General features: G+C 39.0%; 3 protein-coding genes and 3 long non-coding RNA genes across 12 annotated transcripts; 2 read left to right on the forward strand and 4 right to left on the reverse strand.

Moving 5' to 3' along the window:
• On the reverse strand, window positions 1-4,951 carry htr3b (5-hydroxytryptamine (serotonin) receptor 3B; the record flags this gene model as incomplete). Its single annotated transcript, XM_025065408.1, has 8 exons — window positions 1-1,603; window positions 1,827-2,039; window positions 2,523-2,733; window positions 3,477-3,634; window positions 4,031-4,200; window positions 4,434-4,543; window positions 4,635-4,679; window positions 4,787-4,951. Coding segments are annotated over 8 exons (1,338 nt in total), but the record flags the coding sequence as incomplete, so codon positions are not given.
• On the forward strand, window positions 4,451-21,109 carry usp28 (ubiquitin specific peptidase 28). 5 transcript variants are annotated; one of them, XM_008333104.2, is made up of 26 exons: window positions 4,451-4,581; window positions 8,225-8,299; window positions 8,431-8,551; window positions 8,819-8,906; window positions 8,988-9,150; window positions 10,530-10,616; window positions 10,906-11,043; window positions 12,066-12,136; window positions 12,220-12,296; window positions 12,378-12,526; window positions 12,612-12,739; window positions 12,844-12,939; window positions 13,028-13,207; window positions 13,645-13,853; window positions 14,444-14,514; window positions 14,890-15,118; window positions 15,355-15,714; window positions 16,086-16,240; window positions 16,753-17,031; window positions 17,190-17,285; window positions 17,722-17,900; window positions 18,657-18,735; window positions 18,928-19,007; window positions 19,430-19,553; window positions 19,919-20,117; window positions 20,708-21,109. In XM_008333104.2, the coding sequence occupies exons 2-26, from the start codon at window positions 8,231-8,233 to the stop codon at window positions 20,881-20,883; spliced, it is 3,603 nt and encodes a 1,200-aa protein (XP_008331326.1). In that variant the 5' UTR covers window positions 4,451-4,581; window positions 8,225-8,230; the 3' UTR covers window positions 20,884-21,109. The 5 variants fall into 5 exon arrangements, with proteins under 5 accessions (XP_008331326.1, XP_016897135.1, XP_008331324.1 ...); XM_017041646.2 differs by having other exon boundaries at window positions 4,455-4,581; window positions 8,222-8,299; XM_008333102.3 differs by lacking the exon at window positions 4,451-4,581 and adding an exon at window positions 5,522-6,485 and having other exon boundaries at window positions 8,222-8,299.
• Window positions 8,192-8,948, reverse strand: LOC112488590 (uncharacterized). The gene is made up of 3 exons (XR_003052809.1): window positions 8,807-8,948; window positions 8,397-8,534; window positions 8,192-8,306 (listed from the first exon to the last, which is right to left on the reverse strand). It is a non-coding gene; the product is annotated as an uncharacterized LOC112488590 (long non-coding RNA).
• Window positions 9,032-15,469, reverse strand: LOC112488589 (uncharacterized). Its single transcript, XR_003052808.1, has 3 exons — window positions 15,340-15,469; window positions 9,383-9,507; window positions 9,032-9,166 (listed from the first exon to the last, which is right to left on the reverse strand). It is a non-coding gene; the product is annotated as an uncharacterized LOC112488589 (long non-coding RNA).
• Window positions 18,368-26,189, reverse strand: LOC103395398 (uncharacterized). Of its 2 annotated transcripts, XR_523260.3 has the most exons (9): window positions 26,048-26,189; window positions 25,687-25,943; window positions 23,690-23,792; window positions 20,696-20,887; window positions 19,845-20,119; window positions 19,452-19,531; window positions 18,973-19,062; window positions 18,655-18,860; window positions 18,368-18,491 (listed from the first exon to the last, which is right to left on the reverse strand). It is a non-coding gene; the product is annotated as an uncharacterized LOC103395398 (long non-coding RNA). The 2 variants fall into 2 exon arrangements; XR_003052804.1 differs by lacking the exon at window positions 18,655-18,860.
• On the forward strand, window positions 22,112-27,699 carry orai2 (ORAI calcium release-activated calcium modulator 2). Of its 2 annotated transcripts, none has more exons than XM_008333106.3 (3): window positions 22,112-22,449; window positions 25,656-25,937; window positions 26,089-27,699. In XM_008333106.3, exons 2-3 carry the CDS (start codon window positions 25,707-25,709, stop codon window positions 26,665-26,667), a joined length of 810 nt encoding a protein of 269 aa, XP_008331328.1. In that variant the 5' UTR covers window positions 22,112-22,449; window positions 25,656-25,706; the 3' UTR covers window positions 26,668-27,699. The 2 variants fall into 2 exon arrangements, with proteins under 2 accessions (XP_008331328.1, XP_008331327.1); XM_008333105.3 differs by having other exon boundaries at window positions 22,113-22,449; window positions 25,702-25,937.
• Window positions 27,700-27,779: the final 80 nt, after the last annotated feature.

The following is a 27,779-nucleotide window of genomic DNA, read 5'->3' on the forward strand; positions in this document are numbered from 1 at the left end:
TTACGTTTAACTCTTTTAACCATTTACAGCATTTCAATGTATTTCTACCAACACACAGCTCCCTGAAAGGAAGCATTTACGAGTGTCCTTTTTTCCAAAGTCTTGACATAAGAAAGTGGTGAGGGCACTTATCTCCGTCTGTGTGGCGTAACATCATGTAACTAGATACAGTGGATGAAGCGGAGGATTTCAGTTACTGTGGGAATGGCGTTAGTATGGATTTTTCCTGCCGTTGTATCGGCTGTGACGCACTTCAGATATTCTTATCACGAGTGTTTGGACCCACAGGGAGCAGAGAAGCTGCAGCCGAGCTCTGAATGAACGGCACTGATGAGTTTAGTGGCAGAAGGGCAGTGATTAAAGCACAAATACAGTATTATCACATCACACTGATCCAACTGGCACCGAGGCTTCTCTCTACAGGGAGCTGCTTTATTAAACCACAATCTCTGAGTTCATCTCCACTTACAGGAAAACATCATTACAGACTCAGCCACTAAAGTCCCTGTGAAACTGTTACATTCACAGGCAAAAATGCAACTAAATGTTTTTGCATTTACAGTTTTAATGAAGATTTTCCGTACAGTTCAGGATAGACGCAAGCAGCTCGGGACAATTTGTTCTTTTTACATAGAACATGTTTTTATCTAAAAGATAAAAGTAAGATGTTAAAAATGCAAAAAACTGAATTTGGTAAAAAATAAATAAATAAATAAAAATACATTTTAAAAAATTAAACAACTAAAAAAAGGTAACAATTTGTCAAAGTATCAAAAGTGAAATATTATCTACATTTTAGCCACAGATAATAGATAATGTTAAGGTTGCAAAAAGAGTTTAACCATTAAAAGCTACAAAAAATACAAATTTTAGACAACAAATTAACACTTTATTGTTTGCAATTTTGAAACTCTAATTTTGAACTCAAATTTAGTTTACAATAGTTTATCTAAAAGATTTGCCAATTAGTGTTAGCCAAAAGATAATGTTAGCCCAAAAAAATTGAGCAAAATACTGCCAAGATGGCTAAATGCTAGCTTTATGTTAGCTATAATCTTTGGCTAAAAAGTGGATTAAAGGCAATCAAATCATCATCAAATGTTAGTGACAAATGTGGGGTATTAACTTAGTAGCAAATTGAAAACTTACCACTAGACGTCCTAAATTTCTACACGCCGCTACTTTAAATGGGTTGCACCAAAACTTGATATACCTACAACCATATAATGTGTATAACGAGTGTTTTTGCAACATTATTTTTTTAGCCTATGAAATAACTTCAAGCAGTTAACGACATTAAATCTTTAAAAAAAAAAAGTCTGTGGGTTGGCCTTGTTTTATGCGAAGCTCCAGCTTGTCCACAGCAGCAGCAGAGTACCAGCGTACAGAACCAGAACCAACAGGTAGAAACGGAAAAGCAGACAGTCCAGCTTTGAGCACAGGGCCAGCCAGTCGGCCTGAGCCGAGGCTTCAATGTCCTCCTGGGACAAAGCTGAGCGAAGGCAAATCAGCTCCTGCAGGAGCCACTCAGGTCCCGAGGAACAGTTCTGTATCTCAGTCAGGGACAGGAACTCGCCCTCTGGTGACGACTCCAGCTCATAATCTAAAAGTGAAGATCAACATAGGTAGAACTATAAATGACTGCAAAAAATATTTTATAGTAAAAAAAAATGTGACTTTGTGATAAAGCTTGTCCAAAAAGTTTGATTGGCTGTAACATAGAAATTTGCAAAAAAGATAACAAAGAAATCAGTCACAAAATTAGTCTTATGAACACATTTTGCTGCAAATAATGATAACAAAAAAGTGTCTTGACTTTTCCTGACCTTCGTCCATGTTGATGTGTTCCAGGGTTTTGGTGGAGGTGACAGCGCTCTCAGTGAAGCTTGGAGCCGTACTGGAGCCGTACTTGTCCAGCAGACAGGCCGACAGCGACATTTCTTTGACCTCCTTCTGGCTGTGGTGCAGCAGCTTGACCACCAGAATGGATTTAATGAGGCTGAGCATCAACATAGCCATGCACACCACAAAGAACACACCTGTCGCACAGATAGAGAAAAACACAGGAAAGTTCCTTTACATCACGGTCTGTTCATGACTTTTTATTTGAATGTGGCTAAGTTTAGGTATTTGAATATTTTTGATTTGGCTTTTTTTTTTAATATAATTTTCTGTGAAGAAATGTTGGTATATTTTCTGCCACCTTCTCAATATTAGTAGCTATGAGATATTTTTTATTATTATTATTTTATGCAGCTTGAATCCCAGTTAGGAGAAAGTGAAGGATAAATTTAAGGGGATAGTCAAAACTTGAATGTGCTCTGCAACTTTTTTTTAAGGGGATAGTCAAAACTTGAATGTGTTTTGTATCAACTCTGCTCTGCAACTTTTTCTTAATGGATTTCATTCAACAGGAAAATGGAAAATCTGGGTTTTTTTGACCAAATAATTGACTGAGACTAAGAGGGTACATGGTGACCGTAAAAACAGCAACCAGATGGAAGCACGAAACAACCACCCACCTATGAGAGGGGTTCTGAGGGCCGAGGAGGGCAGTTCGTCCGTCATGTTGACCCTGAAGACGGTGTAGCCCAGCAGAATGCTAACCTTGAAGACTATGCGGATTCTGCTGTTCAGAGGAAGATAAAAGCTGATCACGTCCACCAACATCAAGAAGATACTGGGAATGAGGAGTCCCACCACATACAGCAGGGGGCGCCGGCGGATCAAAACCTGGAGAACAGGGAGGTTACTCAACTTTTTTTTTCCAAGGAGGCATAAATATCACATAGAAATAGAGTTTAAGCATTAATTGGTAAATAACATTTGAATTGGCTGAAGCTCTTGTAAAAAAAAGAAGAAAAAAAAGGTAAAATTATCCTAAATGTTTTGGGTAGTAAATGAGTTTCATTTTAATTTACTTTTTACAGTGTATTTACAGTGAGTTTGAGCAGTGATGTTATTGGTCTGTGATGGCAGCTGTACGTTTATGTGAAGTCAAATTTAAGCAGTACATAGCACTTCTTAGTCACGGCTAAATATCTTTGATATGGTGTTGGAGCTGAATAAATAGCGCCTCTCCCTGTTCTCCACCTGCACCGAGCTGTGAGGCCTTTTTTCCCCCACACTAACAAGAAGTCCATTGATCCGGCAGCGGCTGAGAGAGACTCATTACCATTGCTAACCAAGCTCTCTCTCTCTCTCTCTCTTTAAATCTCTCTCTCTCTCTCATCACTTGGCTTGACTCAGTACGAGTCTGATCCATGAAGGTCAGAACCAGTTGGGGTGAAGAGTCCTGGGTTTCTAACCTGCAGGAGGCTACAGTCTAAGTCAAACATCGATAACCAATCATCCATTACAGAGGTTGGTAACATACTCACCGGAGGAGCTGCCACAGCTACAGACTAAAGAGTGATTCAGGACTTTATTAAAGGACCCTGTTAATCTATACTTAAATCAGTTCAGAGGATGCTTACATTGAACTGGATGTGTGCGTAGTCAGTGTCATCCTGGTGACTTTTCCAATAGTGTGAAAGAATGGACAGCAGCTCCCATCCTCCGTCGTACATGAACTCTCTCTTGTCATCAGCAATGTCCGCAGAACTCCTCCACAGAGAAAGGTCGATCTCATTCACTGCAGGAGGAGAGAGTGAAGAAGTTCAGCTTTTCTTATGCATTCTAAGTCATATGAAGGAAAGAACACTAAAGGTTAGCCAACAAAAGCAAAAATGAACAATTCTTAGAATTAAAAAAATTGATAAAACAAATGCAGCAAAAATGCTAAGTTGAACAAATCAGCACGCAGGGCAAGAAAATAACTGTTAGCTATCAAAATAGCTAGAGTTGAAATAACAACAAACAACCAGCAAAGAAAACTATGATTGAAGTCTAGCAGGAAGATAACTCAATTTTGGGCAATAATAACTAAAAGTTAGAAAAATAATTTTAAAACATAAGGAAAAGAGAAAAACCTATGTACAGAATTTAATTGCGTTTGTTATAGTGGCATTTTAGTGTCAATATTCTGGACCTGAGTGAAGCCAACTGCGGAAGGTGAGGCTGCAGTTCTGCTTGTCGAAGGGGAAAGCGTACATCTCCAGGCTGCAGGCCAGAACCACCTGCATGGGCCTGTAGTTCCTCACTGAGCCAGAAGAGTTGACGTAAACATAAGGGATTGGAGGAGACTTTCCCTCATCCACACTGGAAACACAAACACACACAGGACAGGACGTGACATTACATAAGGAAAGGGGACAGTAAAGTGAGACGTAGAAAACAGGACAGAATTTGAGACCCTGAAGGTTCACCTTCTTCCCTCCTTACATAAGAGTAAAGGTCAGTTTGTTGCTGCTCACGTGTTTTTCTCGGATGGTATTTATTTTATTTACTTTAAGATAGTGGATAATTCTAAGTCTCATAAACTTTTTTCTTACAGTTCTGTGACAATAACATCAGGAATCCAGATGGCATCAGATGACAGAGAGATCTCAGTGATGCCATCAAACTCTTCCGGATCCCAAACCAGGAACTCATCAGTCCAGATCTGCAAACACAGCAAACACGTGCAAGGTGCAAACACAGGTGTGTAGACGTTTCACAATAGTAGCAAAACAAGAGAATTAGTGGTAACTCACCTGTCTGTACCAAATACTGAGTGTAATACTCTGCGTCTTTGCATCCTGGGAAAAAGAAAAATATTTTAATACTTAAATGAGCGGTTTGAGTTGCATCAAGGAGCCCCTGAGTTGCGTCAGGGGTTCCCTGTGCACTTTTTCCAAATACACACCACATCCAGGACAGACTGTAGTATGAGGTTGATGGAAATGGTTGTAGCACTGGTCCAGTTGTGAACAGGCCGAACTCCGCAGTCGTAGTTCCTCAGCAGTGTCCTGGTCAGCTGATTCAGAGCCGACCTCTTTGGCTTCTCTGGCACACATTCAGACAAATGTGCTTAAAGGGAAAGAAAAACAGCGACAAGGTCAAGTAGGTTAAAGCAAACAAAAGACAGGAAACAATACCTACAGCTACATGAGGGGAGACGTGACAAAAACACGTGGCAAAAATTGTTAAACATGTTGATATTAGAACATATCAATAAGGAACAAAGGAATAAAGAATCAAAAAACACTTTTACTCAGATAAACACAGAAGTTATCCTTAATATTTAGCTGTAAAGGAGTGAATTGTTGATGAAACAGATGTAACTTAGATGAGGGTGTAGTTCATGCTAACATAGCTTCGTAGAAGGTCAACTGTAACTTAGAATAAAGTAAACAAAATAAACAAAATGTGTAAAAAATAAAAAAATAAAAAATATTTTCTTAATTATACAAAACAAGACAATTTGAGTGAGGACAGATATAGTTAAAGTAATCCAAAAAAAAAATTCAATTTTTAAACATAAAAGCCCAGAGTAGCACATAAGTAACTAATCTTAGCAAAACCTGCTACAAATATCGTGATTCAATTTTTAAACATAAAAGCCCAGAATAGCACATGAGTAACTAATCTTAGCAAAACTAAAGTTAGTAAACAGGAGGCTAAAATGGGTTACAAGTGAAACTAATTAAATTAACTAATCTTCTGTACAAAATCTGAAACAGATCCTCCTTTAATTATTCTAGAAAGTAAGCTGCTGATACATTTAAAACTGATTTTTCTGACAAAGATGACTACTACAAGATGACTATAAAGATGACTTAAAGCTGTTTACCTGAGAGCAAAAGCATCATCAGCAAAATGAGAGACATTGAGTTTCAATAATGAGTTATCCGAGGTTCACGTCCAAAATTCTGCTATGTTCACAAAAAGAATTATTCAAAATTGAATCCGAAAGGCTTCACAGTAGCAGCAGTAAGTGCAGTGAAACAACAATGAACAGGTCAGCAGTGAGAATTTGGTTGCACTGATATTGATTTTTTCATTGCCTGAGTAATGTGATACATACATCAACCAAACAGTGATGTGAGGAAACTCCCTGAAGGTTTGTTTGGTGCATGTTAACTTTCATACCTACTGTATATCTGCATATTGTCAATACACACGTTCTTTATTTTTGAACGTTCAAAATCTGTACTGTGTGTTTTTTTTTTTTTAACTATTCCTTATTCTATATACAAACAAATAAAGAAAACGTTTCATTTATCTAGCGGCGCTTTTAATTGTTCCCCCTAACAGTACTTCTTTAAATGTTTGAGTTACGCACTCTGTAAATGTGACCTGAACGCAACAAACTGCCCTGTCAATCAAAGTTGCAAAAACGCGCAGTCACGTAGGTCGTTCGCGCGAACGCGCATGTGTTCCTGTCAGGTGAGCGCGCGCAGCTGCCGGACTGTGTGCGCGAGCTCTTTGGCAGATGGAGCTGCTTTGATTGGGGACCAGCGTCGACACCTGACAAAAAACCCTGAAACAACAACAGGAAACCCGTGTTTTCTTCTGAAATGAGAGTCGAACACAGCGAAAATGGAGAACAGTCGACCAACTCGGTGAGCGAAGTGGATAATGTGGAGTTATTAAACTAACAAGTGACTCGAATGTCCAAGAAACTAACCGTAACACTAACCCCGCGTTCTGTAGGCACAACCCCCCAAATGTCCAGTCATAATATGACATTTTAACGACTTCCCTAACTTTATTATTTAAAAACGGCGTTTTTTAAAGGACGCTAAAACAAGAGATAATGTATTGGAATATACTGTGAAATTCGGCGTTCTTTAAGCGGAACCAACTTTATCTTTGTTTAATAAAATCTAAAAATTGTACATTAATCCTCTGTTCTAATTAGCAATTTGTTCCGTTGAAAAACAAAGTGTTTCTTTTTTATATTAAAACTTAGCAATTTGTTCCGTTGAAAAACAAAATCTGCCCAGTAAATGATTCGCGTGTTTCTTTTTTATATTAAAATAATTGTATTTAAATTATTTCCATTTTTATTCACAGAACTTTGTCTTTAACTCAGTGCTACCCAAATCTTACAGATCTCATGTAAAATCTCATGATCTTACAAATCTCAGTCATGATCTGTAAGATCTCATGATCTTACAGATCATGACTAAAACCTTTGTGACAAATCCAACGGTTTCCTTTTTTTTTCATTAAACATCTTCTAAATACTTATTTTTAACTTTTGTATCTGACAAATTTTATTTGGTGACATAATATATAACCATTTAAACCTAAGCGGGAATTCTGACATGTTTTGTTAAGGGTTGCTGTAACGTTTAGATACATTTTTGTTTGGTCAAGTGTTGGAGCCTATTGCCTTATGTATTTGACATTTTAAATTTAAGTAAACCTTGAAACCTATGTCTGTTAATAATGGCATATATGAAAGTTCATGATTATAGTGCAAAGAATGCATGGATGCTTGTAACAGTTTTTGTGTATTGACATTGGGGTTGTGTGTTGAGGAGAGAGAACGAGAGAGAAGGAGAATGGGGGAGAGAGAGAGAGAGAGCACCTTTGTCACTTGGTGGCATGGTGAGTGGAATGATAAACAGAAGCCTGTGCTATCCATGTCAGTGGCCTAAAATAGAGGCTAACCAAGAGGGTCTCAGATAGCCCCTGGACTCCATATAAGTCTGCTATGGTCTGTTCCTAGTTTCCTGTGTGTGTGTTTTGTGTGTATGTGTGTGTGTGCTTGTGCGCACCTGCTGCCTGGTTATAGCAGGCTTTATATAGCAGCTCTCACTCAGCAGACTCATGTCATTTCTTTCTTGTGTCTGTGAGGTCGCAGCACATGACGACCTGGGAGGGTTTGTTATTGGTCACAGATGATTACAAAGCATTACATTTTTCTTTGAATTTTAAACAACTTTTAAACACTGTATGGACTCAGGCCAGTAAGCATCTGAATATGATGACACTATTTGAAGCAGCGTTGACCTAACACGGCTACAACATACCACGGCAGCGTGGCATTCATGCCAACATCCTTTTGTCTTCATACGGTGTATATTTAAAACGTGTGTTCACCCTTTGAGATTCCTAATCCTGCATGGAATCTTGGTTTGGATTTATCTTTATGACCTGGAAGTGCAACACTAGTGTAGGCATTGTTAAGCTAGTATGTTCAGAAATGTAAAAAAAAAATGTCAAAGAAAATTATTAATTCAAGTTTGTGCTACTTCTACCAAAAGATTTTTATAATAGGAGTGTGTGGATTGACTGTGTGAAGAGTCAGTAGACTTACGCTAGTTTTCTCTGCATCTGTATCAACCAGCAGAGCGAGATGCTGATCAACCAGCTGAGGGAAATCACAGGCATCCAGGATCCACAGATTCTCTTCAGAGCCTTGAATGTAAGATCTGAAAGTGTGAAAGCTATTTTAGAGTTTGTATGACGGTCTGTTTGCTTTGCTTAAGGATATGACAGTTAAGTGACTCTTATATAAATACTGAATCATTTTTTTTGTCTGCTTCTGTGTGTAAGGCCAGTCAAGGCGATGTTGGCCATGCTGTTGGACTCCTAACAGCACAGACTGCAGAGGTTCAGGACCCCGGAGATCATCAGGATCCTGGGGCTCCAGGCGAATCCTGGGATGACCAGAAAGGTGAAATATTAAAACACATATTTAGCAGGTTAATTTCAAAGCATAATAAATATACAATCTGACAAAATATAGGGCTGGACTTGAAATATAGTTAAAACTCAAAAAAGAAATTCACTCTGTTTTATAGTTAACTTAGCTTTTTTTTTTCTTTTGCTGCAGCCATTGGGTTTTTATTCTTAAACCTCTGCTACTTCCACTTATTTTCATCTGATAATAAATACTCTTACATTAAACCGTATGATGAAATACTCTTACATATTTATGTAGATATTCGTAAAGATGAACTGCAGACCGCGATCGCACTCAGCCTGCAGGAATCCCACGATGCCCAGGAGGAGGAGAGAGAATTTCACAGGTACAGGAAATCATGCTCTTGTTCCTGGTGATGATTCTGTTGAGGCTGCTGCTGAATGATGACGGCGGTGCTGTTGAACAGGGCTCTGGAGGCCAGTGCTGAGGAGAACGCAGCAAGAATGAAGAGGAAACGCTGTGAAGGCCAGGGTGAGATGTGCAGCCCAGCAGACTGGATCCGTCAGGGTGACTGGCCCGTAGGCATCCGTAATGTCGGGAACACCTGCTGGTTCAGCGCTGTCATACAGGTGAGGACCAGTAGGGCTATACAAGAAATAAAAAAAACATGTATTTTATTATTATTATTAATGCACTTATCTCTAGTTAATGACATCTACAGCAGTACCAGGATTTGAAACACAAGGTCAAGGTTCGCGACAGATCAAAAATTTAAACCTCTAGTCCAATCAATCCTAATGAAACAAGACTGTGCTGGCATTTTCCAGTTAAACCGATAACAGTATTTTCAGAGCAGCTTACTCTATCATTAGTCCATTCCAGACTGATTTTAGTCAGGCCTATCAGGTGGCTGGGCAGAAACTGGAGCCAGATTGTGAATAGAAGAAACTGGTGATGAGAAGAGTGCTGGACTTCCTCGTCTCAGCCTGAGATGGACACAGAGACACAGTGATTTATTTACTCTGCTAAACTAAAATATTCAACCCTGACCAACTGACCTGGAAGTAACAACATAATTATTTATATAAAAATGTTACTCACATCATACACATTTGTTTTGTCCTTTGCCTTCAGTACAGTCGATGTGCGGTCTAAATTAATGATTCAATGGAGCCCGACTCGTGATAACACACTGCTCCGCGAAAGTAATTATGCTATCAGATTTAGGCTCAGAGTGACCACATGATCAAATTGTCAGTTCATTATTCCTCTATTTTCTTTTGTGGTATAAATTACAGTAAAAGTGAGATAAGGGGTAATTGAATTTCCTACTCGGAGGAAAAATAAATCACTATAGTCATAAGTGCTCGAAGGTCGTGGGTACACATGACACATGAACCTAACTCACAGCTGGAAATGCTATTAGTTTATCAAGAAAATGTCACAAACTGGCTATTAAGATGAAGAATATAGAGCTTACACTGCTGCTAAATATCTCTCCTTATGTAACTCCCCTGATAGAAATGAAACCTAAAAAGTAAAATAAAATAACCTAAAATTATGTAAGATGCTTCATAGATAATTGCTTTGTCCTGTTGATGATTTTGCAGAGGGAGAAGGGTCTTCATTTACATAATTAGTCAGCATCTCTTACACAATTACTGAGAATTGCTTTTAAATAAATGTGACCCGGGGGTGTTCATATTGTCACTTCTGGACAATAATACAACAGGGAATGAAATACGCTAAACGCACAAATTAATATAAAGGTTGTAAAGTACCTGTTCTTTGACAAGTTTTGGTTTTGAAAAGATATTAGAAAGAATAGTCCTGCCATTGTTACTTGGAACAAATTTCCAGTATTGAATTCAGATGATCAACTTTACAAGTACCTTCAAATTAGGGTCCTAGAACTTGTCTCTTCCCCTTTGCGATACAGCTACATTTAAAGTAGAAGACGATAGTTGTAGGAGTGAATTAATTCTTCAGGATTTTTGTGTCGTTACAGTCACTGTTCCACCTGCCTGTGTTCAGAAGGCTGGTTCTTAACTACCACCTGTCAGAGCGACTACTGGATAAGTGTAAGAGCCAATCAGTAAGTAAAGCCGCGTGCTGTCATCTGCATATACAATGATTTCTTCTGTTCGTTAAACTTTGACACTTCCCATAAATAAGAGTGAATGAAAATGTACGCATTGAAAGCTATTCTAATGATAAACTGCTGTAGAGATTTTATTTCATGAGTGAACTTGAAGGCAGCACTTCACTCAGGCACCAAATCCATATTACATGGCTTGTAACCTAGACAATTGGACTAAGCCTAACCCCTCTTCATATGTCTTTATTAGCGTGAACAAAATTTGACTCTGAGTCTGCATTCACAGGACAAGAGGAACATAGCTTTCATGCAGGAGCTGCGCTGCTTGTTTGCCCTCATGGTAGGATCAACACGAAGGTTTGTAGATCCCTCTGCTGCCGTGGAGTTACTGAGAGATGCCTTCAGGACCAACGAGGCCCAGCAGGTACCAGACACATGCTGGAGTCAAAGTGCAAAATGTTTTCGGCTAACTTTAAGCAATTTCTGTACAAATGAAAGTCACAAGCTTCCATCAAAAGTATTTTTTCCTCTTGCTCTAAGACCAAAGGCTACCATTATGGAGTAACAATTGGGGCAAAAAATGTTTTCCGTTCTCTTTGATTTATGGTATAACATTAGTACCACAGTAAAGTTGCAGCTGAGAGACAAGGTCAATTAATGACCTGCTTTTTCACATAGTTTGATTTAAATATTTAGCTAAATTTCTGTTTACAGCTATTTGCATATTAATACATAATAATTGGCTCGGCAGACAGTTTCCCTGCAGGCAACCAAAACGTCCTCAGACGTGTTTGATCAAAGTATAAATGTAAACCAGACAGCCCCGAGATCTTGTCCCACTTTTGCACATTCTTATGCAGAATCTAATTACACAGATTAAGGTTACTGTGACACATTTTTTGCCTCTATGAATGCAGTAAGTCAGAAACACCTTCAAGGAATACGTTAAAGTTAACTTTAAAACTGTGGTTCCTAAAAGATAACGTCCTGCCTCACTTCACCTGAGACTTTCCAGCGTGACCCAGTTTTTAATGAAGCTCTCTGTTTTATTAAACGGAAATAGTCCAGTGATTCACAACTACTTACATGTAAGGGATGAGAGTGAAAGGGCTAAGATTTATAGAATGTACCTCTACATTATAATTTTTTTCGTACAGCATTTACGAGTCTATTCAAATATCTCTCTGACCAATGAGCTGTAGGTTAGACTAAAGGTGAATTTAAAAATAAAGACAAAAAAATTACGACTGAACAAGGTGTGTCCAGGAGCAGAAATGGACAAAGCAACAGCATTTTCTCAGTCCCGTGTCCTTCTAGTGACCGTCACCAGCTTGGATAAATTAGTAGCGAGTCAGAAAGGCAGTGTGTAAAAAATCCTGGCTTGGAGCAAGAAGTCTAAAAACAACTGCACTCCCATAATTCATGTTTGTGATATTTTCACTTCAGGATGTCAGTGAATTTTCTCACAAACTTCTTGACTGGCTGGAGGATGCGTTTCAGTTGGCTGCCAGTGGAAAGTATGTCAAACAAGTTCTGCCATTATCACACAAGTGGGTTATTTTTTTTCACAAACAAAATATTGACATGTCTTTTCTTTCAGTAACGCAAAGGACAAACAGCACAATCCCATGGTGCAGCTGTTTTATGGCACTTTTGTTACTGAGAGAAAACACGAAGGTAAAGGTTTTGTAGTTATATTTTGTGGTGTGAAATCTTACTCTGACTCAATAACATGATACGGGTCGTGATTTTGTTAAGGTAAGACGTTATGCAACACTGAGCAGTTTGGACAGTATCCACTGCAAGTTAACGGCTTCAACAACCTGGACGAATGCCTGGAAGGCGCCATGATTGAGAAGGAGATCGAGTCTCTGCATTCAGATCACAGCGTCACATCTGGCCGTGAGGTGAACACCTTCATCAACCGAGTGGCTGTCAAACCTTTGTGCTGTTCCTCATTTTACTAAAGCAGGTTATCTGTCATTGTTGCAGAGATGGTTCAAAAAGCTACCCCCTGTCTTGACCTTTGAACTCTCAAGATTTGAATTCAACACCCAGCTGGGTCGCCCTGAGAAGATACACAAGAAACTGGAGTTCCCACAAATTGTATACATGGACAGGTGAGCAAAAAGCAAAAACCTTACAATGCGGTATAAATCAGGAATATAGAGCCTCTCAGATATATATTTATAAGTCCAACTATTAACAATGGATTTTTCTTCAGATATCTTCATAAAAACATAAAACTGACCCACGAGAGGAGAAGTGAAGTGAAAAAACTGAAGGAGCAACTTTCAGTCCTTCAACAGAAATTTGAGTGGTAGGTCAACTGTTGATCCTAATGGTAAAACTGTAAAGGGAATTATTTTCGCCTATTTCTATATCACGCCTTCTTTTTTATGTCTCAGCTATAAGAACTACGGCTCCGGACCAACCAAGTACCCTCTGGCGGACATGCTGCAGTTTGTTTTGGAGTTTGCCACCACCAAGCCTACGAGTGCGTCACCACCTGAAGACCAGAGGCCTGCTGCATCTTCACCAACTCCTGTCAGTCATCCACTCAGTGAACCCACCCCTAAGGATGACAGGTGGAGTAAACAATCTATTTCTGTAGGAATCATCAGTCATTTTAGGACCATGACTCATCTCTTTATGTTGAAAACAAACATATCAGTATCAGTAAGCTGTAGAAATACTGTAGATTTTGATGGAAAATACTTTCAAGAAAAGTGTGTTGTTTTAACTGGATAAGATAACTGGTCGACTCCCTCCAATAAACAAGCCTACAATCTACAAACTGTAATTTTCTAATAAGGTCTTCATCCTTCAAGATTTGGACATAATTAGATGTAACGTCAGCATAACATTTTAACCATGACCAATGACCAAAATGATGTATGTAACGTCAGCATAACATTTTAACCATAACCAATGACCAAAATGATGAAGTGAGCGTTTCCTGCCTATACGGTTTTAAGTAACACTCTGAAAGTACAGCTAAATCTTTTTGTCTCACGGCCCTCAGTGAACTTGGTGAGGCAGATCCATCTGAGAGCCTGGTTTCCAGTGCATCAAGTTGTCAGCGGACGCCCATTTACAAGCCTTTCACCCAATGCAGACACCCCATGGACTGCTCACCACACCCAGCCCCTCACAACATCAGTGAAGAAGAGCTGCACTTTGTTAAAACCTGCCTGCAGCGCTGGAGGACAGAAGTGGAAAACGATATCAACGGTGAGACTCACACACAAATAAGTCTCGATTGTCACGAATGGCAGCAGTTCACATTAAAAACATTATGTGATGTATTGTTAAATACAAAAAAAAAATTATACATCAACCCTTTAAATGCAACCAACTCTGCTGACAGCAGATGGAAGGTTAGGGTGTGATCTCTCATGACGAGGAAATGGTAACGGTAAAGCCAAGATTTGCCAAAGGCACATCCTTTACTGCGCTTTGTTCTGTGAGGATAAACTAGAATAAAAATACCTGCCATATAAATATAAATAACTGGTTCAGGGAAGAAGCCTGTAGAGTGCCTGAGGGGAACTGAGGCACTGATGTGCACCTTCACCACCCTTACTAAAATAGAGCTTTATGTCTCTGTCTCCTAACGTCTGTCAGTCGACTGTGACTCATGCTCATTCCAGACAATAGATAACAATAAATGCAAGGTGTCAAGTTGAGTCATATTCCTGTGACTTTAAACCTGCTGGAGAAAGTCAAGCAAACTTTCTTTTTGTAATGGGGCAAAACATTTGCATGAATAATATATATATTTTTTTTTTTTAAATGTGTTGAATATCTTTGTCTTTTTTCAGAGCTAAAGATCAACATCGATAGACTCACACAGAGGCTTGAGAGCATATATGAAGACAACAGTCTCTGCCAGGTAAAACCTAGAAGTCACTAAAACTCACTAAAAATATACAGGGTAAGAAAGTTAAAAAAAACCCTGTAACCAGGGAAACATTTTTTTGTTTTGATCAACAAGATGTCACTAAAACTCACTAAAAATATACAGTGTAAGAAGTATGTTTTGATCAACAAGAGATTTATCTTATTAATCATGCTATGTATTAACAATATATTGCAGCTAATTTTGAACTAGAATTAACCAGCCACGGAATAAAGACATTTTTAACCTCACATTTCTCTAAAGAAAATCATTTAAAGATCACTGACCTAACAGTAGGATTTTTTTTTGTCTGGTAAGCCCAGGATTTAACATTCTATTGAAGGATCTGCCATTGTACCTTCGTTAAAGGTTCCTTACAGACTCCACGCGGTGCTTGTCCATGAAGGTCAGGCATCAGCAGGTCACTACTGGGCCTACATCTACGACCACGCTAACCAGCGATGGATGAAGTACAACGACATCTGCATCACAGAGTCCTCGTGGGAGGAGCTGGAGCGGGACTCCTTTGGAGGAATGACCAATGCCAGTGCCTACTGCTTGATGTACATTGATGACAGAGTACCCCAACTTATTACAGGTACATGTGCATACTCTGCATACACTACACATGGAGTTATACGTGGGTATACTAGTAGTCATTAGGGGTGTGTATTGGGAAAAATCTGGCGATACAATACGCATCACAATACAGGGGCAATGATAGGATATACTGCGATATATTGCGATACTACAGGCACAATGATATAGTGAATTTAAAAAAATAAAAGGGGAGGCGTTAGATTACTTTTTGTTTCCTACCTCACTTTTCCTCAGAAAACACCGATGACGAGACAGGTCAGGTACTGCATGGCATGGACTCCCTGCCGCCCGTCCTAAAACGCTACGTAAATGAAGACAACCGCTGGTTCCAGCAGGAACTGAGTGAATGGGAGGAGCAGTTCTGCCAGACGGCTACACCGCAGGAGGAGGCTTCTTCTTCTGCTGCTGCTACTCCTGCTACTCCTGCTACGGTTTCAGTAGAGCCCCCAAATCCTGGCCCTGAGAGTGTTCAGCAAACACCTGTGGAGCCAGCACCTCAGTTTGGACCCAGCAGTGAAGAGTTGGACCAGGCAGTCACCTCAGAAGCAGAAGCAGAAAAGGATCCTGAGACTGGTCCAGAGATAAAGCCTGCAGGTCTGTAGAGGTGGAAGAAAGACATGAGATATTAGAATCTAGCATTTATGTAATATCCGTAGTAAATGTGTGTTTTGTTTTTAGCTAATTTGTATTCAAATGTATATGTTTTTAGCTAATTTAGTAACAAAAAAAATAAGTTACAGCTTGAATGTGTGTTTTGTTTTTAGCTAATTTGGTAACAAAAAAATTAGTTACAGCTTAGAGTTATTGGGCTAACTTTCCCGTGTTATATTTACTGTATTATCATTTAAGACTTTACCACATGATGAAGACCAGTTTAATCATCAGTGTTATATTGCACACACATCCTACAAGTACAGAAATACATGTTTATTTATGGCTTCTCTCATTTCTGTCTTGGACTCCAGAGGAATCAGATTTAGCACCTCCTGCTCCTCCTCCTCTTCTTCCACCACCATCCCAGAGTGATGGCTGCCAGCCAGACGACATTAGCAGCAGCAGTTCAGCCATCACTGACACAAGTCCAGTCCCCGCTTTAGCTGAGAAGGAGACGCAGAGTCAGGTGGGCAAAGCCATGGCAACTTCCCAAACCATCTGTTTCCGCCCTGTGGTGAATATGGGTCATGAATTCTCGTGCACCAAAATAGTGTATACATTTGGGTCACGGGTCATATTTCATGCATTTAGCATAGTGATGGATGTGTGATTGTTAATGTCAGGATGAGAGCAGAAGAACAAATCGACAGAGTCACTGCTGTGGAGACAGATATCGTCACATGGGAAGCAAAAGAAAACAACATTTTGCCTGACCATCAGATATGTACAGAAGTTTTTTTTGAGTAGATAAGACTCAAGGAAGAAAAAAAGGAAAAGGCTTAAGAGATGATAGAAAAATAGATTGATTTGTTGATTTGATTTGTTGTTGTTGTTTTTTTTACTGCACTTGATTTACTCATTTACATTTAGGCAGTTTTATAAACCCATGATATGGACGACTATAACGTACAAGGCCTAACACTGAACAGGATGAGCTGTTAAAAAAGCTGAACTGATCTCTCTATTTTTCTCTCTCAGACTCCTGACCCTGAAGCAGAGATTACTAACCAGGCGTCGTCTGACCACCAGGAAGACAAGGCAGATGTAAAGGCCTCCACAGGCCTCTGCTCTGAAACAGAAGTTGAGCCCGAGGATCCCAGACAAGCTCCTGAGCCTGAAGCCGAGCAGCAGGATGAAGAGCGACAGCAGGATGTTCCAACCAGGCAGCGACAGCCGGAGAACGAGGTCTCCGAAGTAGAGATTCCCAACGTAGGCAGGATCATGGTGAGAGCCGATGCTGATGGATACAATGAAGAGGTGAGTGCATTCCACACAGGTTAACATTATAAAAAGTATGATTTCTTTTAAAGCCGGATGACATAAAATACAATGGACATTTTTGGGGTTTTTTATTGGAAAAAAATGTTCTACTTTGGAATTTAGCTTCTAATTTAGCTTTTCACGTTGTTTCCCAGATGATGTTGACTCCAGCCATGCAGGGCGTCATTCTGGCCATCGCCAAGGCTCGACAGACATTTGACAGTGAAGGCCCTGAAGCTGGACTCATTAAGGTGAGAGCTTACACCACTAGGTTTGAATAGAAATGTTACACCAACATGTTTTAGTCTATTTAATATCTGCAAATGTAATAATTAATAACCTTTACCTTTTGGAAAAATTGGTTGCTAAAAAAGCTGAAAAAAAGTAAATTTAAAGAGCAATAGCTAAGCCAAAATATATTGTAGCGTAACACTGCTTAATTTACACAATACACAAAAATTAGTAATAAATAAAAGTTTTTTGTATTTATTTGTCTAGAGTTTGATCAGACAGAAAGCTCTTCCTCACAGCAGGACAGGAATGAACTCAGCTTTTTTGAGACTTTTTTTTCCTGAGCTCCTGTGGTCACTGTGAGGCTGATCAAACATGTTGTTTCTCCTGCTGTTACGTGTCTGATTTTCTTCAAATAATGGAAACATCAAAATCCTCTCCCATCGCCCCCTCCAGGCCTTCCATGAGGAGTACTGTCGCCTGTACGAGCTCTCCCAGGAGGAGGCGACGCCTCAGGAGGACGCTCGCCTGCAGCACGCTCTCGTCTACTTCTTCCAGAACAACGCACCGAAACGCATCATAGAGAGGACGCTGCTGGAGCAGTTTACTGACCGGAATCTGAGCTTCGACGAGAGGTACAAATCCAGGATTATTCCCAGTGTGACAGTAGACACATTTTTACAATTTTTATACTAAGTTTTTATATTAAAAAAAAATGTAATGCCTTTTTAGTAGCAATAAATAATAATCAGGTAGATCAGCAAATGGTAAACTTGTTCCAATAGAAAATTACAGCACCAATTCTTCCTCCCTGACAAAATAGAACTCCTTTTGTAGCCCTTTTTTGTCATATGCATATATTTTAAGATTCTTTCAATTCAAAAAAAGTTTATTCCACTTAAAAACTATTTTTTCAACTCAATTTAAAGTCCAGCTGCAGTACTTATCAAGGTCAGATTATGCCTGTAACCCACACTGGAGTTCAGTGGCAGCTAAAAAAATAGCAGTCATACAGTGCCATCTAGTGTCAAAGCAGAGAATTGCAGGTTGGTAATGATTTTCAAGGGGCTAACACAAGAGGAAGAAAAAAAGTATTCAGAAAAATAAAAAAAATCATATTTATTTTTTACAATAACAAAGCTACATGTCTTCCATTTAAATGCTGATACTTCAGCAGCAGTGTTTCCATCAGGGAATTCCTCTGGAGGACATCTTTCAAATGTTCTCTGAATTTGAGGGAGAGAAAAAGAAAATAATTCAGTCAGTTCTTGACATAAATGTGATAAAATGTTCAAAGTTGTTTTTAGACAAGATGCACAGATGTGAATTACTGTAACATCAGCCTTAGAACTATTTAACATTATCATTGACTGTCCTTTGTGTACTTACAGGGGGATCAGTATCATGAGAGAGGCTCGGACCAAACTTCGCCTCATCAAACCAGAGGACATGGACATGGACATATACCTGGTACTGTCTGAAACCTCAGAGAATCATCTTCCATTTGCTAATGATTGAGTCTGGGAGGTTTCCGTGCTTTCCTCTCTGATTAATTCAAGTCTAGGACATAGCCGTGTTGAGTGAATAGTTCATGACTAAAAGAGAAGTAGCAGAGAACAGGAATGATCAGTGCTGTGTGTGTGTGTTTGCTCTGTCTCGCAGCAGTGGCACGACGACTACAGGCTGTTCAGGACGGTGTTTGTCTACCTGCTCACAGGACTGGAGCACTTCCAGCACAGCAAGTAGGTGTCACAGCCCCACGACCACACTGATGTATGTTCACTCGCTCTGCTGCACCTAGAGGGAATATTGTAATAGTTGTTTGAATAGTGTTATAGCATTACTATCATAATAATTATTATTATAATGACAACTATATTCATAGTGCTAAATTTCAAATCAGATATGTTTGCTTAAACTCTAAACTTTCACATTCCAGACGTACTAAGAAAGTAGCCAATAGATTAGTGTTAACTGCGCTAAAAGTCTTGAAATTGCTAAAAGTCACTCAAAACATACAGTTAGAATTTTGAGGTTGTTTGATTCTGATTTGTAGGGGTTTCACCAAAGAGTAACAAATGTTAACATTGTGTTTAGCAGATTAATAACTGTAGTAAAGTATTTTCCTCACTGGTGCATCTGTGTTTGTGTGTGTGTACTGCAGGATGAGGGAGGCACTAATTTACCTGGCACACGCCTACGAGACCAACAACACACTGCTGAAGAACGGAGACAAACGTGGTGTGGACAGGTCACTTATCGCCATCTACAGGAGGAAATGTCTGACTGTGAGTGACACTTTAGTCAGCAGGACCAAGTTGTATTTTCTTGTGTGAAATAATTTAGGTTGAGGCTGAGTATGTACAGTACATTTTGTTGGTTAGAAACATATACAGTAGGGGGTGCCATAAACACATAGCTGTGACCTGTGTGGCTGAACAGCTAATCGTATTATGTAAACCACACATTAAAACCTCTATAGCTCATAAGTCCTACAATTGAGTGGTGTGGTGCCCATTAAAAGAGAATACTTCATGAGAAGTATGTGGTTTACTTTAATAGATTCCAGTGTTTCCTACCTTCAGATTAGCAGAATCAGTCAGGTCCACACTTTTCCAGTGATTTATCTTTCCCATCATTGTCCTCCACACAGGCGTTGAATGAAAGTGCTTCTCGGCTGTTCTGTAGTGGTGAGGAGAGCAAAGTAGAGGAGGGCGTGGCCATCATGGACGAGGCCGTGATCCCCTGTCTTCATCTCATGAGCCGGGAGTCTAGTCTGTCCCAGGAAGACAGGGAGGCTATGGAGACCATACGCAGCCAGTGGTGCTGCTGCCTGAGCCAAGACATGGAAGGTCTGAAAAACAAAAAACAGATTTTATATATATATATATATATATATACATATATATACGTATATATGTGTATATATATACACATATATGTATATATATATATACATATATGTGTATATATATACACATATATGTATATATATATATACATATATGTGTATATATATACACATATATGTATATATATATATACATATATGTATATATATATATACATATATGTATATATATATATACATATATGTATATATATATATACATATATGTATATATATATATACATATATGTATATATATATATACATATATGTGTATATATATACACATATATACATACATATACATACAAATATATATACATGTACAAATATACTTATACATATATACATACATATATATACATACATATACATACATATATACATATATTTGTGTATATATACACTAGTATATGTACTTATATATATATAATATTTACAACAGCTTAAAAAACATGCAATTAATTTGCTGTATTTTGTTGAGTTAACTGTGGACAATCATTGTCAGTTTTGACTCAAACAACATTAACATGAATCTACCTTTGTGTCCAGATGCACTGCAGGTGAAGCTGGGTGAGTTGCTGCCCAGGGTTTTAGACGGCGCCTCTGAGACATTAGTCCTTAAAGACCCGCCTAAAGTCCATGTCAACCAGGCCCATGACCTTTGTAGTCGGCTGGCTGCGGTCATGGAGTCCATTCACAACACATCCATAGTCATCGTGAAGTAAAGTCCTGGGTGAGAAAACCAAAATAATCGTTTTTAGCATGTGACCTGGATGGCGAACGATTCTGCACTGACCGACTGTGGGGTCAATACATTGTATAGTTTTTACTTTTTTGTGTCTCGTGTCATCATTTGGTTTTCGGTTTTGCACAGAAAAATATTTTTCGAAAATGTTGAAAAAGCACCAAGATACAAAAATTAGCAAACCATCAGGCATCTCCCAAAAAAAATAAAAATACTGACATGCATTCATGCACACATTTAGAAAAAACTGTTAGACCTTTCCTACAGGAGCTTTACACACAGCTAAAAAAAAGGCAAACTTGATTTGTGACACTGCACAGAAACAAACACAGTTTGTTAGATTTATTTTGTAAAGATATATTTTATAATACTGTTTCTGTGTGAATGTTAGCTGCTGTGATGGACTGAGTAACCACAGGGTGGTTGACTCTGTGAAATGACGATAAGCTTGTGCAAAAAAAAGTCAAAAAGGATATACGGTTCAGATAAAAGCATCTTTCTGCAGATAACTGATTTGCGTAATCTGTCTGGTAATGTCAAACAGGAACATGTAGTTCCTAGAAAAAGAGATGTGGTTCTAAAACGTTCTAATGTTTTACGTTGACTTTTTAAATTTGTTTCCATCAAAACCATGTCAGAGAGAAAAGATGTAGAACAACAGGAAGTGAACAAATGTGCGTGCGTGTGTTCTTGAATGAAAATACAACTCAGTACCATTTGTGACATCATACATGACTTTATCAGCCATCTGTGGCTGTACAACCTACTTTTTCCACTTGTGGTCTGTAATGATACTTAATAAATGTTTTCAATACTGCCTGGAGTTTTTGTTGTTTACAGCCTACACACAAGTTCTGCAGCAAATCACACAACAGCAGCATTTGACGTTCAGACTGAATAAGTCAAAATTATTTCCTTCATTTTCTTTCACCTTGTTCTTACTGTACTGTAGTAGATAAATAAGGCTGTTATTACATTAACCAAAATGAGGAAATAAAATAAAACATCAAATTTTCAACAGGAAGCCCATTAAAATTGACTTCTTTACTTGATTTTGTATGTCCAAACTAATAAAAATGAGCAATAACCCTTATTTCTTAGACTATAATCACAGGTTTACTATAAAGAAAAATATTTGACTGGACTTTACTATCTAAAATCACCATATCCGGACCGCGGTGCTTTTGTTTTGAAGAGCCGGAAGTTTGACGACCTTCCAATTCAGCTATCTTTATTTAGCATATCTGCGGCAGAGAGACGATTCTCTACTATTCCAGACTCAACGGAATGCAGTACAGACGGAAACACGGACAGATTAGAAGTCTTTTCTGACAGTAAGAAGGCATCTTAAGGACCGGAACTGTGGCTTTCGTGTTGGACCTACGGCTGATATGAGAAGCGACAGAACGGAAGTAGTTTTGAGCGAACGGCGGAGCAACTGTGGATGTGGATCGGGACCAGGAATCGTTCATTTACTGTGGCGTTGAGCGGAGAGGGAAAATCAGCTGGAGTTTAAATTCAGCGTAAACGACTCTTCTGGAAACAGGTGAGTGAGAAAAAAGTTAAACTCCACTACTGACCAACAATGTTGTCATTTAACAAATCCACTCGTCAGCTAACAGGTTTAGCTAACCCGAAAGGAATGCTTTCTAAATATTTGTTTTGGTTTTGGGGGGTGGTTTCAATTTTTTTTTAATAGTGGCGACGATTTTTTTTTCTGTGGTTCTACCAAACTTAAACACTTCGCATTAATGTCAGCATTTTGAATGCCAGCAGTGGATTAGTTTTCTGTGAGTAAAAAGATCCGGTCACTCCACCACTGTTCTAAATATACTGTACCTACACTCGTGTTGTAGCTCTGCAGCATCAGCAGGTGTGAGTTTGAACCGAGCGCAACATTAACTTAATCGTTATCATCTGAAAAAAAAAGCTATCTTTATGTTTCAGCATAATAATAAATATGTGCTTCTTCGCACCAACAACGAAGCTCACGCAACAATTAATAGATGACGGATAATAGATGACGGATTCCGTTCAATCTCACGCAACAATTAATAGATGACGGATTTACCGTTGAATTAGTCGAAAAATAATATTTTGTCAGTAGGCGGTTGTTATCGTCGCAGCTGTGGTGACTTCGCTGACATCGTTACCTTTATTATAACTCCACTATAACTTTATTATAACTTTATTTTGGCATTTTAAATATGGCCGCAATAAAACGTGATCATTGTGCAACAAGTATGAAACCTGTGACGTAGAATAAAGGCGAGTTTGACAAGGTAACGTTGCTATTATAGGTAAATTAGCTTTTGGTCAATGTGTAATATGACTGTAATTTCGCGCTGGATCAATGTTCTTCTTCCAAATTCATTAATTACATCTGCCCTATGAAAAAATCAATTTTATTTTCAAGAAATGTTTGCGAAGATGACGATAAAAACCCACAGTAATAAGAGTAAATTCTAAACAGGCAGATGTTAAATAAAAATGTACTCAATATTTGTTCCACCGTGCAAACATCTAATATTTAGAGAACATAACAGTAAGCTGCTATTACTATAGACTAACGTTAGGATTACATAACTCCTATTAGCCTACTTTGGCAAACTGACCTCTGTTTTGGGACCAAAGATCAACTAATCAAGTTTAAGGAAACAACGTAAGAAATGTTTCACCAAATAACTGAAACGTCAAATGCTGGTTGCTTCTACTGCTTCTACTAAACTTCTAGATACACAAGTGATGCATTGTGAGGTGCATGTTGTCAGGCTGTGGGGACTCACCAGTTGTAATTCTTCCAGCTCTCCTAAGATTGGGCCTCTCAGAGGTTTAGTCTGGGCTGTGTTTGGTCTGCCGGCCGCTGCTTTAGCAGTCTGGTTTTAATGGCTAAAGTAAAAAAAAAACAAACAAAAAAAAAACAGTTTGTTAACAATTTATACCAAAAACAACACAATATACTGTTTAAAGTATAAAACACTGGAGGGCACAAATGGACTGACCACACCCTGCAACCACTTCAAGGCACTTCAATGATGATGAGTTAATCGTTGACCACGGCTGTGGTTAATCGAACTTGCATTTTTGTTATTGTTGTTGTAAACACTGAACTATGAACAATGTTCTGTTTGTTTCCCTCTGGTCCACAATACCTTCCCTTCTCTCCTTGTTATTGGTGACCATGTAAACCTAGTCAAAGTCTGTATAAATGCAAAACACGTGCAAATACTCAACCTTTACTCTTATTGGGTCAGTTTATCACAACCTCACTCTGTTTTCAAGTATCAATAATTTACATTTATATATATTCATCTTTTATTGTTGAAAAAAAAAAATATTTAAAAAGTCTCCTTTTCACTTGGTTGCAGCAAAGAAGAAAAACAATATTTACAAAGGCTCTCACTTTCTGGCAAGTTCTTCATGGTTTGACCAAAAGAATCTAAAACATGAGAAACTGCAACATCGCAAAAACAACGAAGGGAAGAAAGACAAGTTTGTTGACATTTAGTCAGGGCTTATTAAAATAAAAGTTCTGTGGCGGTTGATCTAGGCACGGGCAAACTGAGGCCCAGGGGCCAGATGTGGCCCGTTCAGCTTTTTAACCAGGTCCCCCAAACTTTTCCAAATTATATAATGTATTTCTATTATCATTATACGTCTGCCTTTTTCTTGCAATTCCCATGTTTTCCCAATAGATGGTATAGAAAATGATAAATGAATGATTTATCTTAGTTTACACAAAAGCTCCATCTATCTGTTAATGTCGTAGCCAGGAGATGCAAAAGTAAAGGCCCACAAATAGTTTAGTTTTTAGTTTCAGATTTGTTTGTTGCCATTGCTCATGTTTTGTTTCTACAGTCTGGTTTTAAAACACTGAAAAAAAAAACAGGAAATAAAAAAGAGGAAATGTTTCTATATGTAAAAGTAATTAACTTGGGTTTGACTCTTTAGCTTTAGCTCCGTCTTGTTCCTCATCGCTCTTCTTAATGCTTCAGAACAAAAACAAAAAAACAACAATATTGCAAAAGACACATTTTTCCCCAAAGAAAAAAAAATTGGCCGTGGGCTGTGGGAATATCTCGGAGTTCTCCTTAGAAGGTCGGAGTTCTGGACAAACATGGATAGCAATATGGAGCTGCAGTGATTGATGGGAAGGAAGTACAGATAAGAGATACGTCTGCAGAGTTTTAGTTGGTGTTTTGAACTTTGCAGGAATACTGTTAACAAAGACTGAGAAGCTAAATGAGATTTTCCCTGCTCTGTTGAACCTCTGTGGGTCTGTTCTATATAAGACAACATGGTTTATATTGTGTCCTAAATCTACTGTGTTACTTTTGGATTATATATATATATAGATTGATTCAGAAAACTATGACGATAGTCAAACAATATTTAAATTTGTTTGCTCCGATTTTGAAATTGTTCATTATTGAGAAACCTGATCGAGTGAAACGTAACAAAGTTACATTTCACTGTTGTTTTTTCAACGTGTTGAAAAAACTCAAAACTGTTGGAGAAGCCTGAAAAACGTGTCTTCACGTGTTTCAGTTGTTGAAATCTGACACCAGCAGAAAGGGACATCTGTTTTAGAACTCAGTCTGATCCTCATATCATCTCAGACTACTCAGTTTTCACAGTTAAGAATGTTAAGATAACCACATTGTTACACATAAATATTAAGTTGATTCCAGTCAGAGTCTCAGTAAATCAGAATATTCCCTGGCCTCATCTTTTTTATGTCATGATCTGCAGGTCTACGACCAAAGCTGTGACACACTCGTACCTTTCTTCTCTCCAGGCGTCATGAGTAGTGAGCTGAACGTTCCAATGGGCTCTCCGGCTCCTGGTGTCTCAGAACAGGCTGCGGACGGCAGGGGGATGGACTACAGGGACTGGGTGAGGCGCAGTTATCTGGAACTGGTCAGCTCCAACCACCACTCGGTACAGGCCCTGTCCTGGAGGAAACTGTACCTGAGCCGAGCCAAGCTGAAGGCCTCCAGCAGAACCTCCGCCCTGCTGTCTGGGTTTGCAATGGTCAGTCTATTAAACCAAAAAAAAAAAAAAAATTACCATAAATAATTTAATAAGAGATTAATAAATGCTTAGAAGTAAAAAGAAAAACTGTAGAATTGAACTCCACGAACCCTGATGTTAATAATGAACGGCTGTATGTGGTTGGTGTCAGGTGGCCATGGTGGAGGTGCAGTTGGAGATGCAGTACAGTTACCCTCCCGTGCTCCTCATCGCCTTCAGCGTTTGCACCACGGTGCTGGTGGCCGTTCACCTCTTTGCTCTGCTGATCAGCACCTGCATCCTGCCCAACGTGGAGGCCGTCAGCAACATCCACAACCTCAACTCCGTTAGCGAGTCGCCACACGAGCGCATGCACCATTACATCGAGCTCGCCTGGGGCTTTTCTACCGCCCTGGGGATCCTGCTGTTCCTCACAGAGGTGGTGCTCCTCTGCTGGATCAAGTTCTTGCCCGTCGATTCCGGGGGCGTCACCAAGCCGGCCACCACAGTGGCCCCCGGCGTTACTAAACCCACGTCGGTTTCATCAGTGGTGCAGAACAGCGGATGGAAGGCTGCTCTCGCCTCCACCATCATCATGGTCCCGGTGGGGGTGATCTTCGTGGTCTTCACCATTCACTTCTACCGCTCTCTGGTGCGCCACAAGACAGAGCGCCACCACCAGGAGATTGAGGCTCTGCATAAGATCAAGAGTGAGCTGGACGGGCAGGAGAGGGGTCTGCAGGCTGTGTGAGACGGTGGCCGCAGCTTTGAGACACTTTGACTTCTGTCCCTCCTGTAATTATAAAAACAACACATGAAGTCAGGTCACTGATGTTTCCGTGTTTGGACTCATATGTTACTGTACGTGTCAGACGACTAACTTATTCTGAAAGGTCAATTTTCTGTCCCTGTATTTGAGTTTTGTCTGTTTTCTGACCTGTAGTCTGTGTCAAAGAAACATGTTTACAGCTAAAGGGCTATGAGATTTAATGTGCCATGTGATGTTGGTTGACCTTGTGGTACAACAGTGGGAAATGTGTTGTGATAGTGGCTACAGTTAAAGTCTGGTCTCTGGTCAGAATAAAACCTGGCACTGAAAAAAAAAAATCACTTTCACCCAGATTTGAGGTTTGGGTTCAGTCGTAAACATTTCTCCTCTCGCAAACCAAAAGGCCAACAATGAAACAACATGGCATCACTGTTTTCTTTTACTGATGGGGGAATTAGAGATTGAAGGACTGCAGACCTCAGTCTCAAAAATAAAGGGAGAGAAGTTTGGTTTTTACATAATTCTCATCATTAAATAAAAATTAGATATTTACTATGTTTACTCCCAAGGACATCACGCAGTGTGGTTTCTTTCAAAATAAAAGCCTGGGTAAAATTTCTTTAGGTAAAATTATGATGTAAAAATGGAACAGCCCTAAACACTTGGGTCTGTACTTTGGATAAATGTTTTTTTTTTACTTTGCTCTCTTTGTTGTTTTTTATATGCAAAGTGTCAAATGGATTTAATAAGGGATTCAAAAATGTTGGAAGATTTGTGCTTACATTAAATATGCAGTAAAATACTGTGTCTTAACCTGCTTCCTTGAGCACAATGAAAGCTCAAAGCAGTCATTCAGGTCGAGGGTTTTACTGTTGTTGACTGTTTAAAAACAAAGTTTAAAAGTCTTAAATGTTCTTGTAATTCTGTAAAGTGCTTCACGTGGCCATCTATTCATGTTCCAAAACAAAAAAACAAAAAAAAAACTATCGTCAAACAACTTTTATTTTGTAACAAGAACACGGAACCTGTTGGAAAAACAGTTCACACTGATGCAAAATGGTGCTGCTTCATATTCAATATGAACATGCTACTGT

The sequence above is a fragment of the Cynoglossus semilaevis genome, chromosome 19, assembly GCF_000523025.1.
Source record: "Cynoglossus semilaevis isolate Cse_v1.0 chromosome 19, Cse_v1.0, whole genome shotgun sequence".
In the NCBI taxonomy this organism is placed as follows: Eukaryota; Metazoa; Chordata; class Actinopteri; order Pleuronectiformes; family Cynoglossidae; genus Cynoglossus; species Cynoglossus semilaevis.

Excerpts from the sequence above, each read along its gene's own strand:
- orai2 (XM_008333106.3), top strand. The coding sequence starts at position 25,707 with ATGAGTAGTGAGCTGAACGTTCCAATGGGCTCTCCGGCTCCTGGTGTC. Across the intron at positions 25,938-26,088 it reads TGCTGTCTGGGTTTGCAATG|GTGGCCATGGTGGAGGTGCA; the intron begins GTCAGTCTATTA and ends GGTTGGTGTCAG.
- usp28 (XM_008333102.3), top strand. The coding sequence starts at position 6,441 with ATGAGAGTCGAACACAGCGAAAATGGAGAACAGTCGACCAACTCG. Across the intron at positions 12,740-12,843 it reads CAAATTGTATACATGGACAG|ATATCTTCATAAAAACATAA; the intron begins GTGAGCAAAAAG and ends ATTTTTCTTCAG. Across the intron at positions 17,032-17,189 it reads CTGATGGATACAATGAAGAG|ATGATGTTGACTCCAGCCAT; the intron begins GTGAGTGCATTC and ends GTTGTTTCCCAG.